Genomic DNA, 17,882 nt, shown 5'->3' with positions numbered 1-17,882 from the left:
TAAAAATATGTACTATAAAGCGGTACACTGGTTTATATCATCCAGGTGCCTTAAAATGATCAGTAACATTACTGTAAAAGAAACTGTTAGGATCATAGCCACAGTGTCTTGACAGTATTCCTAAAACAATGATAAGTTGAAAGATTTAAGTGCTTGTGCCAGTTTAAATTGCTGTTGAGAGAAACACACAGCCGTGGGAGACATCCAAACATTATCCTGAATACTTTTTCAAATGTCAGTTCTGTTGCGTGACTGTTGTTGTTGTCTCTGTGATGTGCTCTCTCAGGTTCTGGAGGGCAGGCCCATATATGTGGACTGCTACGGAAACTTGGCTCCTCTGACCAAAGGTGGTCAGCAGTTAGTTCTCAACTTCTACGCCTTCAAGGAGAACCGTTTGCCCTTCTGTGTCAAGGTACTACATACAGTACATGATACACAACATATAATTCTCAGGCTGGATTGTAAAGTTGGAAGACCTATAAATCAATATGATAATAAACTGCTGAAAGTTGTTTAAGTGACACAAAAGTTGTCATAATTGAGCACAAAAGAGCGTAAGTCATAATGTTGCAGAAAAGCAGCAGCCAGGACATTTTTGTTGCGGTTCTAAGACCGTGTTAACCCACTGTTGTTTTAGCTTTTTTCTCACTTTATCTCTTCTTCTCCGCACTAAATTTCAATACAATGAACCCAGTCCACAGAGTGTAACCTAGTTCCCTCTGCCACAGATAAATAACCTCATTGATCGACCCATTAACCTCCACTTCTCGATAATCACTCCTCTTGTCACGACACATTTAATGCGATGTTTGATTGACCCACTGCCGCAGCAGCTCTAACCCATACAGTTAGTGGTGTGATGAAGTCTAGAGCAGTGTATTTGGTGGAGCTGGCAGTTCAGCGTGCAGATATGCTACGAAAACATTCAAAAGTATGGCTGTACTACACATCTGTGGTGTCTGGTGGCATTTTACTTAACTAAATGCTTCCATTTACATGATGGGCATCAAATAAAGTAGAAATAAAAAAGGTACCAAATGAAGTACTCTATTGGTATCCCTATCTTTTTAAGGGTACTTGTATTGGCACAGGTATTTTTAAATGATACCCTGTACAAGTATAGACAGTAATATAAATATGAATACACTATAGGTGAGATTTTTGCAGTAGGGGAAGTAGTCATACAGTTGATTGTACAACACAAATTCCATCAGATCCTTGCAATTTTGTTCAATCATGACAACTTTGACAATTTTTAACTGATAAAGTCTGATCTCTTTTCAATGTAGAGATGTGGACAGCTTACTGATTCAATAAGTAAATAAATATGTATGGGAAGAGCATATGAAGAGCAGTCTTAATATTTCAGGAGCTAAATCTTTGATCACAGTTCACCAAATTTCCAACCACTGTTTTTTTAATATCATGCCCATCAATGTCAATAACAAGTCATCTATTGGTGTAACACTAAGGTCTTCTGTTACCTACTGTGCTGTACGAATACAAGAGTATCCCAATGCAACATACAATCCATACATGCAAAATTTCTCATGAAATACAGTGTCTATGCTGCTGTCGCAATGCAATCTCGCCATAGATGGTCAAATACCAATGCTTTCTGACGCCAAAGGCATCCTTTAGTGTCTCTATCAGACAAACTCTTCAGCGTTTGTATATGATGCACAGATGTCTCCTTGGTGAAACACGCTCTAACACATGGTTATCATTGACAAATGGTCTTGGTTAGACTTAGGCAACAAAACTATTTGTTTAGGTTTAGAGAAAAAAAATCATGCTTCGGGTTATAATAAGTACATATATCACATTGGTGACATACGTGATGGACGAATGTTAAGTTAAGTAACGGTAAAACACTTCCACCCGTTGACCCATCCACCCTCCTCCCTCCTGTCCTATGCTGACTTTCTAACTCTCTGTAGTACGTCACTTCTGAAATATTGCCACAGATTGGTTTACATTGGGGTCCATTAAAAGTCTGGTTTGTGTCGTGGATACGCCAAAGGTCACCGTCAGCGTCTGTATTGCACGCGCAGGGGCACAACAATGTGTCGGTATTTGACCTCTTGGGAATGAGAATGGTCTGGCTATTGAGTGATAAAATATAGAATCGTTTAAAGGGAAATTTTTGCTATAATTATTGTGACCACTGAATATAAATTATGCACATTTGCAGATATATATGTGTAAAGTGTAAAACTCAAGTGTATAGTGTACACACTGAAGTACATCAGCAGTGACTGCCCCCTTTTATAAAGGAACGAGGTACATAAAGAGGCACTGTTTTCACTCCAGGTGAGAGATCCCAGCCAGGAGCCCTGCGGTCGTCTTACGTTCCTCAAAGAGTGTAAGACCATAAAAGGCCTTCCTCAAACCGCCGTGTGCAACCTGAACATCACACTCCCTGCCGTGAAAAAGGTAAGGTAACACAAACTTGCCATTCTCTGTTGTCACCTCCATAACCATACTCATGGTTAGGGTACTCTCTGGCCCCAAGAACACTGATAGATGAAAGACAGAGAAAGACTTTGGCCAAACTGCCACCACCGTGTCTTTTATCTGTTTAAAGCTTCTCTCTGTGTAAATCGGTTATCTATGCAGTGGATTCTTGTCATTGGCTGTTTCATTTTGTTCCTCTCTACCTTTTTGATTTGGATGACATGCTTTTGGCTGAGGCTTTTTGTGCAAAAGGCTTTTTTTTTATTATCAGGCTGGCTTTTTGTGGCTTCATCTTCTGTTTTCGCTGCTGAGTGTTGGCGCTTTATGCTTTTTTTTTGGTGTTTGTCCAGTCTGTTTTTTTTGTTTGCTAAAGTGGCTTCTCTTCTGAGTTGGAGCTTCTGTCAATCACTCCTTTTTCACACCCTGATGTTTCTTTTCCCCCCTGCTTTCCATTATGTTACTCCCCCTGTTTCTGCAATGCATCTTGGGAACCAGGAAATGGAGTCAGATGCCGAGGATGAGGTAACCTACACCCTCCCCATCATTTGCTGTCCTCTGCGCTTAGAATCGAAAGCAGCCCTGCTTCATCATAGCATTATTTTTTCCGCTTCTACAAGGACAATACGGGCTTTCATTGTTCAAAGCAACCTTTAGCTGCTTGCATGACATATTGTAGATACGAAAAACGATTTGTTACATGTCCAATTATTATCCCTATCCACTATACAGTATGTGATACAAGTGGCTTTGGAGTATAGTTGTGCTTACATAGTCCTTAAGTTAAGAATTAACCTTTAGCAACATACCATAAAACTGATTTTTTTTGTACTTTTAAGTAGAGTTGTAGCCTTATCATGACTAACTTACACTAATTTGGCTAGCTTGGTATAGTAATATTGTAAATAGTACAATTAGTACAAAAATAGAAGATTGAAGTGCATTGAATACTCTTAAAAGAGTATTATGTAACTGGTAAATATGGGCTTTGTTTTTATGTTAACACCAACTAATGCAGACTGTTTGGTTTGCTCTAATTTGACATTTACGTGATCCAAATGTTGCTTGTTCGGCAGCAACATACAATGTAGGGTGACCGAGAACTAATAGGTTTTTGTGTTGTTTGCTATTGTTGCAGACTGAAAAGCCAGAGCGACGTCATACCTTTGCATCCCTAGCCTTACGTAAGCGCTACAGCTATCTGGCCGAGCCTGCACTGAGTGAGTTTTGACATTTTCACTAACAAACCCTTTGATGAATACCACTTTTCGTGGATAAGTTAGTCTATTAACAATTTTAATTAACCTGTAAAATGCGTGATCGATTTGTAGATAGATGTGACATACTTAATGTAATAAATGCATATATCTCATCCTACATGACATGCACTGTCCACATGCCTGTTTACAACATGGTACATATTTTTGCATGGGTCAGTGAGTGGTTTTTGTGCTGTGCTTGCCCACGTTGTGAGTTGTACTTCTTCTGGGTTCGTTGAGTTGATTTCCACTGCTGAGTTTTAGAAATGCAGCATGAAAATTTTTCTTTGACTCACCCACGCAATGCGAAAGGCATCTGGGAGGGGGGTCAAAGTAAAATTTTCTGTATTTTCCATTTGTCCCCTCTGAGTTTAAAGCTCTTTTTGGCTTTGTGATGACGGAGCAGCTTTTTGTGGGACAAACATGCATGTTAGGAGGTCTTGAGTTTGGCTTTCTTTCAAGGTGTTTGTTTTCAGTTTTTCACTCTGCTTGTCACCAGTTCTTATTGCATGACAAAATGGGCCAAAACCTTGTGTCTTGGAAAACACATTTTGTCATATTTTGTTTGTTACATAAGAAAAGGAAAATGGAAACTACTGCAGCCCTTGGCTCTGTTGTTTCCTAAATTGTCTTTGGGGAATCTGTCATTATGTAATTTTTGGACCAAACAGATAAAAGGCACTTGCAAAAGCAGATTGAAATTAGAGCCAGAATCCATACGCTGATTTTAGAACATCTGAAGTCCAAAGAGAGAAGTTGTTTTTGTGTTATTCCTGGTGCATTTGTCTTACCATTTTTCTGTTGTCAGTTGTTATTCTACGCCATTGTCTTTTGGAAATTTACTTTGCTGCTGTGTGTGTGCTTCTTTTAGTTTATTCATTAAGTTTTTTGCTGTTAGTGTTTGAGCCATGTCCCAGTCCTGAGTCACACAGGAACACAACTATTTCTTTTCATAACTCCATCTTCAATCAATACTAATACTAAAATTTCAGCACTTCATAAAACTGCTGTTTTTCCTTCCTTGATACTAGGACTGACCAACTCTTCCTCCTCTGATCTCTTCCTCTTTCACATTTTCTTTATTCCTTTCTCAATATAATTTTCTTTCACCTTTATTCCACATTATTTTTTGTTACTTTTATCCATTCCTTCTTTGTCATTGTTTCTACAAAATCATCTGAAGAAACAACAGTCGAGCGAAGCACAGCAGCAAGAACACTGCCTGCTGGTTACCCTCACAAACCTGTCTTTCCAACCAGACCTTACCCACCATGGTCGACTGCTCCTATTACCGTCCCTGGCCAAACAAGGCCAGTCGGAATGGGGGGTTCCCTCATCTCTACCGATTCACCGGCAGGCTCACCAGCTGCTTCTCCATTGAAAACTACCTGGCCCCTCGCCACCCCGTCACCTGCATGCCCTACAACTATCAAAGCCACCCTGGGAGCTCCACCACCGCCACCAACTAACGTGTCCCCAGTTAAATCAGTTAGCGACATAGCGTCTTCTTCCCCCATCAGGTCTTACAGGACTATGCCTTCACCGATTAAAACCGTTGTCCAGCTGGGTCAGTACCCTGTCCAGGGGTCTGCCAGCCTTGTGTCCTCTGGAAGCCCAGTTAAACTTGCCACAGATCCTGCATCCATCAAAAGCCTTGCTTCAGCTTACACGTCAAGGACTTCCCCACTTCACACAATACCCAATGGTTCTGTACCAGAGAGGTCACCAGCTTCAGTCACTGCTCCAGCATCGCCAAAGACAACTTACAACATGTACAATTCTAATCTGCCATTCAAAACTGCCCTTGGGTCCACAGTTGTGGATGCATCCAATGTTTCTCCTGTCAAAAGCATCTCCAGCTTGTCCTCTTTGAAAACTTCTGTAGATTCAACGCTCTCATCCAGAGGAGGGAGGACATCCCTCTCGTCTCTCTCCTCGACCGGGCAGACAACCATTGCTTCCTCAGAACTGTCCATGATGAATGGATCGCTCTCGCCTGTTAAATATCCATCCTCCTCCTCCACACCTTCCTCTCCTTCTTCTCGGCATCTCACAGAGAGAAGTAGCAGCCTTCAGGAGAGGATCCAGGCCACCACCCAGGCAGCAACCTCTGGTGTTAGCGCAGCCATAAATGAAGCTATAGACTCGTATTCTGTTTCAGGCTACGGCACTCTTAGATCAATGTCCTCTTCACGTAGGTCTGCAGCAGCAAGCTCTGCTTATGGTTCTCTGAGAACTGGAGCTGCCTCCACCAGCTCTGCAGTTTCTACTAACTCGGTGACTGTACCTGTGTATTCGTTAGTCAACGTCATTCCAGAGACCCCTGTCAAACCAGGGCCAGGGTCCCTCAAAATGGCACTGCCTGATACTCCTCGTGCCTCGTCCTCATCTTCTTCTTCTTTGTCTACCTGTGTTACCTCATCAAAAATAAAGTCCCAACTGAAATCCCCTCCCTTTATCACACCGCCCATCATCCACCCAACTGGAACTTCCAATCAGGAGATACTAAAAGATGTAGCAGACATGAAAGAGGATCTGATCAGAATGACAGCTATCCTACAGACAGACACACAGACGGCAGTTAAAACTGTACAAACATCAAATACAGGCACTCCTAAAGAGACTAAGTTAGAGGATGAGGAGCCTTTTACTCTAGTGGAGAAAGTTAAAGAAGACTTAGTGAAAGTCAGTGAGATATTACAGAAAGATATCAAGAGTGAAGCTAAGGCCATTGCAGGTAGAGATAGAGCATCAGAGGATGAGTGGGAGGAATTTACCAAAGATGAGATCGAGGAGGCACAAAGAAGTGCCCTTTCAGAGTATTACCCTCTTTTTGATGAAAACACACTCCTGCTCAAGCAGCAGACCATGTCAAGCAAAGACTTAGAGCTGGCCAAAGTAGTAGATTTCTTAACGAATGACATAGGCGCTAGCTCTCTTTCCAGAATAGCTGAGTTGAAATCTAAGTACGAGGAGGAGGCAAAGAGGGAAGGGGAAGGGGAGGAGAAACAGAAACGTGTTCTTAAACCATCTATGTCGATACAAGAGCACAAACTCAAAATGCCCCCACCGGTCTCAGGCATGCTCAGGTCTCCCTCAGAGAAGGACCTAAGCAAACTTGCTGAATCCTCATATCAGGGGACGGACACTATTTTGGAGTCACCAGAGGACCTTTCCCATGAGCAGGATAAGAGTCCACTCTCAGACAGCGGGTTTGAGACCAGAAGTGAAAAGACGCCCTCTGCTCCTCAGAGTGCAGAGAGTACAGGACCAAAGCCTTTATTCACAGACTCACCCATCCCTCCCTGCGTAACTGAGACCAGAACTGAAGTGGTCCACATTAGGAGCTATGAGCAACCTGATGATCTTTGTGAGCCTTTAGTCATGGAGGAGGCTGCCTCTGCTCTTCCTCCTGTAGAGCCAGAAGCAGCTTCAACAAGCTCCATGAAAGCCATACAGATGACAATGCCAGAAGACGACTCTATGATGAATAAAAGTGTGTGTCTTAAAGAGGAAACTCATATAACCACTACTACTAGAATGGTTTATCACAAGCCACAACTGGCTGATGGCGTAGAGATGATAGAGGAAGGTATGTCAGTTAGAGATATCATGAAAGCCTTCCAGTCAGGTAGAGACCCATCTAAAGAACTAGCGGGCCTTTTTGAGCACAAAGCAAGCCAGGATTCTGTCAAAGGCGATGAGCTGACTCCTAGATTTCTTGACAGAGACATTAAATCCAAACCTAAAGTCGAAAGGATTATCGAGGTTCATATCGAAAAGGGCCACAGCACAGCAGAGCCAACTGAAGTTATTATCAGAGAAACCAAGAAACATCCTGAGCTCTATGTCTATAAAGGGGACCATGGAATTAAGGAACTTACTGATTACGATGAAGCCCAACAGGAAGAGGAAGAACTTACTGCCGAAGAATCCCTACCTTCCTTCCTAGAAACATCTCGTGTTAACACCCCAGTGTCACAGGAGGAGGACAGTCGTCCAAGTTCTGCCCAACTCATAGCAGATGATTCGTATAAAGCCCTGAAACTACTTAGCCAGCACTCCATAGAATACTGTGACGATGAGCTATCAGAAATCAGAGGAGAGTCATATAGGTTTGCTGAGAAAATGCTCCTCTCAGAGAAACTTGACACGTCATCGTTGTCTCACTCTGACACAGAGGATTCGGCCATAGCGATTGACAAGAACCGCCACCTAGTTTCTGAGGAGAGTGGTAGCCGAGGCACTGAGAGTCAACAACATGGAAGCCCCAAAAGAGAGTTTGTTTCCAAGTCATCAAAAGATGGGTCCCCTATGTCTGGTAAATATGCGCACAGGGATGAACCATCTCAGTTTGATAAGGTGACAGTGCTTCATTACTCGACAGAGCAGGGCAGTCCCAAACATGCTGTTTGGATGCGATTTACAGAGGATAAACATGACAGGAGCAGGGATAAGCTTCTTTATGAGGATAGGGTGGATCAAACTGTAAAGGAGGCTGAGGAAAAACTCAGTGAGGTATCGCAGTTCTTCCGTGACAAAACAGAGAAGCTTAATGACGAGTTGCAGTCTCCTGAGAAAAAGCCTATGAGACGAGAGCCAAAGGAACCGAGGTCCTGGCCTAGCTCAGCTTGCAGTACCCCTGAAAAAACACAGCAGAAACCTAAAACAGAGGAGATCTTCAGTAAAAGCAAACTCAGGGAGCCCTCTGTTGGTAAAATGTTTAGTAGTACCACTATGACTGAAAAGAAAAGTTCTAGCTTACCAAGCAGTCCCCAGAAAAGCAGACTCCCTCATATAAGTGAGGATAAAAGTAAACAACAAACTAAAACCAGTGAGTCAGAGCCGTCCTCTCCCTCTCATGTAAAATCAACATCCAAAGTCAGTGCTGTTAGGATGAAGTTTGAATCTGAGGCTCAGAAACAAACTCAGTCTAGTCCAACAAAAACTCCTCCTCCGGTGCAGCCAAAACCCTCAATACAGAAATTACAGGAGAGCAAACTTCCTGTTTATCAATTTTTTGCAGGAAAAACATCAAAAGTATCAGAAACATCAGAAGAAGTAAGACCAAAAAAAGATGTTGAGAAGGACGCAGATAGCAGTAAACCCACTTTAATATCACCTACATCTAAAAGCCCAAAACACACAGGAGACAAGTCTCCAAACAAAAATATCCCAGAGCCCCTGTTGCAAAGACAAATAAGTGAAACTGAGACTCACAAAGCAACTACTAAGGGGAAAGATGTCCCTTTCACTGTTACTCAGGAAATCAAAGAACGCAATAAAGATCAGAAAGTCCAGGCACCTGTTGTTAAAGATACCATTAGACTACTAGAAAAAGATAGTGATGCTATAAAGAGCCAACAAGTAACAAAAAGTCAGTCTACTTCCAAAGAAGTAACAGCTGAGGTGCTAAGAAAAGAAACTGACGAACCCCTTAACAAAAACCTTAGAAAAAAGGCAGAATCTCAAATTCCTGTAAGAATGTCTTCTACCTTAGATAATGACCTCACAAAGAAACTGACAGTAACTAAACCCTCGCAGATACCTACATTATCAAAAAGCAAAATACAGACAAGTCCTGAGACAACACAGAAAAAAACAGATCTGACTTTCGAAATTTTAGATAATGCACCCAAAGATTCCAACTCCAATAATCTTCCTAGCCCTAGAGACGCACTGGAGACGGTCATAACTCCTCCAGCTGCTGTAACAACCAAAGAGAACTTTAAGGGCATCAAAACATTACCTGTTTATGTCAGTGTCCAGGTAGGAAGGCAGGGAGAGAGGGAGGCCAAAGGTTCAGTATACACAGTCAAACAGAAATCAAACTCAGCACTCAGCCCCATAAGCCCTGATGACGACACACTAGAACAGGTCTCTTTCATAGATAGCTCAGGGAAAAGCCCCATTACACCAGAGACCCCCAGCTCTGAAGAGATCAGCTATGACCTGACGTCAAGGACCCCTGATGGTTTTATGGGATTCATGCCAGGCAAACCCAGCCCCATCATGGAGGTATCTGAAGAATCGGAAGAAGATGACCAAAGCAAAGTTGTTTTCTCTTTTAAAGAGGTCCTACCACAAAGCAAAACTAGTGTTCAAACCACCGAAGACTTTGCTAATGCTAATGAGCAAGAAATAAAAAGTAATGATAATGAGCAGGATGTAACTTTTAATTTGAATGAGGAAAAAACAGCAGACAATAGTCGGCAAGAAGTAACGACAGAGCAGGAACAGCAAGAGGTCTCAAAAGACAAAGGTATTGCATATATTGAGTTTCCTCCCCCTCCTCCTCTGGACTCGGCATCAGAAATGTCAGACCCGGAGAGGAAAGGTTCCTGTGCCTCTTCAGAGACTGAGACTGAAATGATGGAGGTTAACTTACAGGAAGAACATGACAAGCATCTGCTTACCGAGCCAATTATACGTATACAACCCCCCTCCCCGGTGTCCCCAGGGGAAGATGACAGTCAGTCAAATGATGAAGATGATGAGTCAATCTTCCAACCAATTCCTTTTAAGAAATTCACTTTCAAAGCTCCCGAGGAGGAGGAGAAGAGGAAGGAGAAGGAAAAGGAAAAAGCATCTAAAGCCAAAAAGCATGACAAAAATGGAAACAGCAAAGAACCTAATGGTGGGACCAATGGCTCCAATGGCTCCAATGGCTCTAATGGTTCTAATGGTAAAGGAGAGGACTATGAATATGAACAAAATGGAAATGACCAGTCAATAACTGACTGTTCAATAGCTACAACTGCTGAATTTTCTCATGACACAGATGCGACAGAGATAGACTCCTTAGATGGATATGAACTTCAGGATGAGGATGATGGCCTGTGCGAGCAGGCAGATTTGCGGCTGTTTGGTCTTCCAGACAGCCGAAGAGACGTTTGGGCAACAGACACATATAGGTCCACTGATCGCTCTTTTCCTCCAACAAAACTGGAAGTTATTGAAGAAGAAAAAACCCCAGAGGAATGTCAAAAGGACACTCTCAAAAATGATACACCCTCAAATGGTGATGGTGTTAGTAAGGATGAGGTTAAAAATGAGGAACAAAAGCAGTCAATTAAAGAGGGATTTTCGGACACTTACTTTAGCTATAAGTTAGAAGAGGAGTTTAATTCTCCTTTTAAGACTGTTGCCACTAAGGGGCTGGACTTTGACCCCTGGCCCAGTAAAGGTGGAGAAGAAGAAGTCGTTGACATGGGAGGGACACGGGGAAGCAATGGTGAGCCTAAGCCTTTTGGACTGGCAGTGGACGACCAGTCTCAGGCCACAACACCAGACACTACCCCGGCCCGAACACCAACGGACGATAGCACGCCGACGAGCGAGCCAAACCCATTCCCCTTCCATGAAGGGAAGATGTTTGAGATGACACGCAGTGGTGCGATTGACATGAGCAAGAGGGACATGGTGGAGGAGAGGCTCCAGTTTTTTCAGATTGGTGAGCATTACCACTTGGCGGGCAGGTACAGGGTCAGGGACTTAGAGGTGGATGCCTCCTCACAACACAGGGATCACTTTTGTACTCAGGATCCCACAGGTACCTTAACAGTTCCTCAAGTCTCCATTCAGACTACTACTGTCCAGCTAGAAATATCAAATGCATCTGGCAGTTACACCACATGCAGAGACTCAGCTTCCAACACTGAGCCTAAATTCTCCACTTTTAGAACCGGATTCAAGTTGTCATCTGATAAAAACTCTGATGCTTCAAACAGTAGCTCTAAATGTGGAAGCATCTTTGATCACTCTAGTGACATAAACTCAGGGACAACTGTAGATAGTTCTTACTCTGTAACCTCAAGCTATACAGATTATTATAATTTTGATACATCAGGCATCACAGATAACTTTTTGAATAGTAGACCATCAGGCATCACAGATTATTACTTAAATCACAGAATTCCTTCAAGAACATCTAACAATTTAGATTGGACCTCTTATTACCAAAGCACCGATTCATCCTCTGCACCTTCACAACAGATAAGCAATCCCCAAACACTGAGCAGCAATACCAGTAGCAACATCCCTGACTCCAGCTATGTCCATTCAGATGTCACTCAGGCTGGCAGTGTTGTCTTCAACTTGTTGTCCTCTTCTGGACCCACTCAGCCGGAGGTCAGCAGGATAGAAGTATCCTTCATGCAGTTAGAGGAGAGTAGCAGAGAAGGCAGGTCTAATACTAATGTAGCAATAACAAACTCTGGAGCCAAAGAGGTCAAAGGCGAGATATGCAAGTCCAGGTTACCTGTGAGGGCACCCAGCAGCAAACTATGCAGTCAACCGATAGTGAAAGACAATGTGGAGAAATTCCTAGCCAGGAAACATGCAATGCATTTTGTCAGGGAAAGATTAGACCCCTTTGAGAATTTATTTCCTAAATCGAGAATCCCAATATTAAGAGCCATGAAAAACTCTTGTTCCCAGAGCCAGAAGCAGATCCGAGCTAAATCTACATTTAGTGATAGAAGCATTAAAACCTCCAGGGGCAATAATCATCTAACTAGGGGCAGATCTAGTACTGAACCCAGAAACAGTTTAGTGAAAATCCCAAGTAGAGGTAGCTCAAGTGAGATGAGGAGAAAAAACACTGTAGTGGTCTCAAAAAGCATTAAAACAAAGTCCGTCAATAGTCAGGCAGCCAAACGTTTGGAGCAAACCATTCCCAAGAAGGCTGAAACAAAGTTAGAGGGGAAAACCACTGAGGACGAAGAGAGCTGCAGCCTCAGCACTACCACCAGGAACACTTCCCTGTCACAACCATCTAGAGCCTCTAGAAGTTCCTGCCCTTCACGCACCTCTACCTCCACCTCCACCAGCACCACCACATCAACACCATCTGCTAGAGATGTGAGAGCTGAGGTTGAGCAGGCCAGCAGTGAGAGGAGGAGCAGGAGGAAGAGTAGGCGGACACTTGGAGGGAAGGAGCAAGAGCAGAAGGAGGAAGGGAGTCAGGTTGATCAACCAATGACGGCTCCTGTCACAGAGACTAGTTTGTAAACTCTTTCTAAACGCTTGTTATACCTTATCTTTCGCTATGAGATGCATGTAGCTGTTGTGGGTGCTCTGTGATGTGACGTTGTAAGTGTAGCTGTCACTTCTTCTTCTTCTACTTCCTGTCATTTTTGTTTTCTGTGTCCTGTGCTGTCTGATTTAGACAAAGAGGTAAGGGCTAAGACATGGAGAATCGATGACAGAATCTGCAATACTCAAAATTTGTCCCAAGATTAAGTATAAATAGCCACATTTTAGGTAAAGGGGTGTCTGTAAATGCGGCATATTGATCACCTCATGGCTAGTTGAAGATGTACAGCAGGTTGTAGTGATGTCTTTGGTGCACAGGAACTACAGTTTCAGTACCAGCAAACACTTCTTAGTTGTCAGTATTGTTTTTTTAAGTAAGCACACTTGAAGTGCTAAGTTAAGAGTGAGTATGCATTCCTTTCTATTACTGCAGCGGTCTTACAAGTTGCCAAACACATTTTCACTTTCGTTTCACACTACAGATCAAGTTAGCCTCGCACCTCACCACACGACACTCACTTCCACCCTCAACATGATTAAGACCCTAGATATAAAAGATTGTTTTTTGGAAATATGACCTTGTGTTTGTTTTGGTCTGCTTGCCTGGTTTGTAGAAATCTTTTGGTGGTACTCTCTGAAAACACTGCAAAAACAATTCATCAGAGCTCAACTTGACAATCAGATAAATGTCAGCTGCACATGAGTGTGTCAGTGTAGTCAGTCCGTTAAAATGTTTTAGTGCAGCTGGATTACTTTTGATTTCAAGTTGAAGCCATGAATTGCTTTTATCAGTGAGAGGGAATGTTGCCTGATGGTAGATCGTTTGTTGTTAGTGATGTGATACAAAACTCTTTAACTCTTTTCTACTAATTCTAATACTACTGATCCGACATATTGGTATGAAAATGTGATTTTTGTTTTTCCTTTTCTGGCCTCGCAGATCCTCATAGTTGTTCTTTAATAGTGCTGGTCTTAAAGCTGTAAAGACATCAGTCTAATTAGATTGATATTTCATATTTACTTTGTTTACTCAGTTGACCTTGTTAGGTAAAGTTTAAGTTAGTCTAGTAAAGATGGAATGGAAGTCTTTGCTGTTAATAGTACACTCTATGTCCCATCTAAAGAGCATAACTGCATTTCACAAAACTTAATCAATCAGTAATCAAGAGCACAGAAGTAAAATATAGAAATATAAACATTCCATAGTAAAACTGAAGTAATAGTTCAGCGTTTTGGGAAATGCATTTATTGGTCCTGGCCATAGACGGTAAAATGATGGGCATAAGGTTACCCGTTGGTTTGTGGACTCCAGTTTTGAAGGCTAGAGTCAGGCATTTTGGTCACTTTTTTTTGTGCCAGAAGTGATCATATTAGGACGAGAGGGTGGAGCTAATGCTAGCTGCTGGCTTGATTAGCCAGCAACAGCTACTCGTGTACTCTGTGAATCTGGTGTTACGCCATGATTATGTTACCTCATATTATTGCTGTGGTAGCTACTTGTCAAAGGGTCACTCAAAGAGTTCAAGCCCTTTATTATGTGTATCTTTAGGCATTTATAAACATAAACAAGTGAGTTATGTAAAATTTCAAACCCCTTTTTGATTTTCAAAATGTTGAAATTAGTTCAGCATTTTGAGACCAAAACTGTCTTTTTGTACCAGGCCGTAAACAGTTTAATTGTGCTGTAAAGTTGGGCATTTTAACATGTGGATCTACTTGCCTTTGACTTGCCTTTTGAGCCAGCCTCAAGTGGCCATTACAGGAACTGCAGTTTTTGGCACTTTTGCCTTGGCTTTATTTTATAGCCACAAATGTTGAATCTTGGTCCTGGCCCAAACACGTTACCCCATATAAAAACACAACTCTATTGTTATTACACTGATTTTTGTGTATTTTAAACAAGTTAAATGTGCTGTGTTAATTAGTTAGCTTTAAAGATGCTGATAGGCAGAGTTTTTTTTCCCTTTGGACAGAGCCAGGCTCGCCGTATTTCACCCCACTGCAATGAGAGTGGTATCGATCTCCTCCATCTAATTCTCAGCAGGCAGAAGTGTAGCACATTTCCCAAAATGTCAAACTATTGCTTTTAGCAAGCATCCATTATCCAAACTGAATCACTGAGGACAGTTGGGCCAGAAAAACTGTTTTTTTTTTGCAGAGGTGAACCTGGGACAGTGAGCTAAAGTTAGTCTTTGTGTTTATTCAGTCACCAACAATATGAGGTTCAATACGAATATCACGTCAGAAAATGTAAAAGAAGAGACAAAAATCATTTTAATTAGCAGGTATTCATTCATAGGTTTAAGGAGGTCTTATGATTAAACCATATTAATGTCTACGGTCTGAACCAGACAAACTTTAAGTTCACAATCCCAATCTGTTTTGTTAATCATTGATTTTATAGGAGTCCTTTGTGTATTTATTACTCAGAACATTTATTTAATTTGGGGATTGTTGTCATGATGTCACACTAATTGTTTGTTTCTTGCCCCTCCCCGCTTCCTCGACACAGGCCCTCAGAGTCCCTGTGAGAGAACAGACCTCCGCATGGCAATAGTAGCCGACCACCTCGGACTCAGCTGGACTGGTGAGTGTGCTCACAGCTCACTTTATCACACTGTACCAAATCACAATCTTTATTTACAGTAGCTTTCGGGTAGAAAACCTCTGCATCATGGACATGAAATGAAGCGGTGCTGAGCAAACACTGGTTCACATGGTTCAGGAGTCTCTGGGGTTCAGTCCGGCAGAGCTCACGGTGCGAGGCCTTCTCAGGCTCCTGTAGGAGAAAAGGCTAGGTGATAGTGAGCCGCAGAATTTGGTCGATTATATGTGTAATTTTCATTTTAAGCGTCATCACGCCTGTGAAAAGTCGCAGTTTCAGTCCTGGAGACAAAGTGCTGGTTTTGTTGCCAGTTCCCGGTTCGTCTGTGCAGGCACGTTATAGGGTTGTTCAAAAGAAGGTGAATGAGCGGAGGCGGCAGAGTAGGCTTTGACATGTTAACATGCTTAAACCGTATCTGGACAGGGACTCTGTCCCACTGTCATCTGCTAAGGACAGTAAAGCGGTCCTGTCGCTGTCCAATGCTGAACCCATCGATCAGGCCGGGGCCGCTGTGGCGCTGTCCGGGTGCTGATCTGTTTGACACGCAGCCCGCGTCTGCAGTGTCTGATGTTGATGATGATGTCATCGGTCTGTCCAGTGCTGTTGTTCATGGACGGCCGATGAACTCCGAGTTGTCTAAACTTGACAGTTGTTTTTCCAGCGTGAGGATGTGGTCCGTTTAATTGCCTCGCATATGTCTTTTTTTCAGATGTACCGTCCCGATCCTATGCGTTGCAGCACGACATTGATGTGGGGGATTCTCCTCCCACTAAGAAACATGCATACAGGGTAACTCCAGATAAGGGTGTTAGTTTACAGAAACAAGTGCTGATAAATCTGATGGCTCTGACTGGTTTTGTACAGACTTTCGTAAAGTGAATGGGGTCACGAAAGCCGACTGTTATCCTCTTCCCTGAGTTGAGGACTTTGTTGACCATGTTGGCAGTGCTAGGTATGTCACCAAGCTGTTAAAGGGCCACTGGCAGGTGCCATTGACTCTGCAGGCGAGGGAGATTTCGGTTTTTGTGACCCCTGACTCTTTCCTCTGTATACAGTGATGCGTAACGCACCTGTGACATTTTGAATGTCTTGTAAACACTGTTCTGTTGGGTCCTTCAAGTTGTGAGGCTTATTCGGATGACTGTCGCGTATTCTGGGTCTTGGGATGAGCACATCGAGCTGTATTTGAGCGCCTGCGAGACGCCAGTCTTACTCTGAACCTGTGAACTCAGCTGTCGCGGCTCCCCTCACTGACCTGTTGAGTCCTATGGTTCATTTTCATTGGTCTGAGGGTTGCCAGCGCGCACTTGAGTGCATTAAGGTGTTAATGACCAATGCTCCTGCTCTGGCTGCCCTTAGGCATTTTGAGGTTTATGTTGGCTTCGCGAGCTCTCACACTGTTGTTTACACGGACCACAACCATCTTATGTTCATCAGTCAGAGGTGTCAGTCGGACACTTTTCCTGCAGTCATTCAACGTTGAGGTCAGACATGTCAAGGGGCGGGACAAAGTTCTGGCCGACGCATTGTCTCGCTGCTAGTTCGTGAATGTATTGGGGTTTTTTTCGGTTCGCTGCTCTCCCCTGCATTCAAGCTCAGGATGGGGGTGTTGCGTGCGGCCCGGTTGTGTGTGCGTAATTGTACACAGTGTTGTTGTTGTTGTTGCTGTGGCTGTGTGCTGTCCCCCTCTCCCTGTACGCTCCCTCCGACCTCCGACCTCTGACCTCCTGCCTGTGCACCTGTAGCCAATTCCCTCGTTGGAGAGGGCAGGTAAAGAGGAGCGGAGTGTGAGGACGCTCTCTCTGAGACATGCGTTGCAGGGGGAGGAGGCGGCACGGCGGCCGGGTTCGTGGGGTTCTCTCTCTTTTGTTCTTTTTCTTTTCCCCCAGCATGTTTAGATTGCTGGGTTTTGTTGTTTTAGTTTGGGTTGGAGGTTTCCTGTAGTTCAGTTTTCAGTTTTGGTTAACCTCAGTTAGATTCCCTGTTCTTATTGTCTCCTAGAGAGTTGGGGGGAAGGCGCTGAGTCTGACGGCCCCCTGTGGACTGGCTCAGCGGCTTTCCACCTTTTGTTTCTTCCGGCCGGGACCTCCATCCCTTTTTCTTTGTTCTGTTGATTTTTTGTTCTGAATTGTTTCCCTTTACAGAGAGCCACCGAGAAGTGTTTTAAAACCGTTGATTGACAGAAAACAATAAAGTTTTTATGTTTTTACACTTTTACAAGCGTCTCTGGCGTCCTTCATATTTTACGGTCTCTGTTGAGCCTTTCGTTAGTTTTAGAGGCCATAACAATTTCGATACAAAGAAACGGCTGAAAACGATTGTGGCATTCAACCCAAAACTCTTGCATTCATGATAATACTCAATATATTCACTGATAAACATTAAAGTGACACCGGTCTTGCAACAAGAAGGATTCAGTATGCGGATTTTAAGCACCACCCTTGTATATGTCTGAATAAATGAGCTGGACTGAGCCCAGCTCTCAAACTAATAGTTTGACAGTGTTTGTTGCCATCTGGTGGACATAT

General features: G+C 43.1%; 1 protein-coding gene across 6 annotated transcripts in view; it reads left to right on the top strand.

The window, feature by feature from the left end:
* The window catches only part of LOC121959378 (ankyrin-3-like), a 178,954-nt gene that overhangs the window by 142,728 nt on the left and 18,344 nt on the right, over positions 1–17,882 (top strand). For 3 of the 6 annotated variants that reach the window (XM_042508664.1, XM_042508663.1, XM_042508661.1), the window contains 4 exons: positions 287–412; positions 2,314–2,436; positions 3,593–3,674; positions 15,262–15,336. In XM_042508664.1, the coding sequence (XP_042364598.1) occupies positions 287–412; positions 2,314–2,436; positions 3,593–3,674; positions 15,262–15,336 (406 nt within the window). Of the gene's footprint in view, positions 1–286; positions 413–2,313; positions 2,437–2,952; positions 2,980–3,592; positions 3,675–4,896; positions 11,167–15,261; positions 15,337–17,882 lie in introns of all 6 variants that reach the window. The other 3 variants (XM_042508659.1, XM_042508662.1, XM_042508660.1) reach the window with 3 other exon arrangements.

The sequence above is a fragment of the Plectropomus leopardus genome, chromosome 19, assembly GCF_008729295.1.
Source record: "Plectropomus leopardus isolate mb chromosome 19, YSFRI_Pleo_2.0, whole genome shotgun sequence".
Classification (NCBI taxonomy): domain Eukaryota; kingdom Metazoa; phylum Chordata; class Actinopteri; order Perciformes; family Serranidae; genus Plectropomus; species Plectropomus leopardus.
This window is presented reverse-complemented; position numbering and strand designations above follow the sequence as displayed.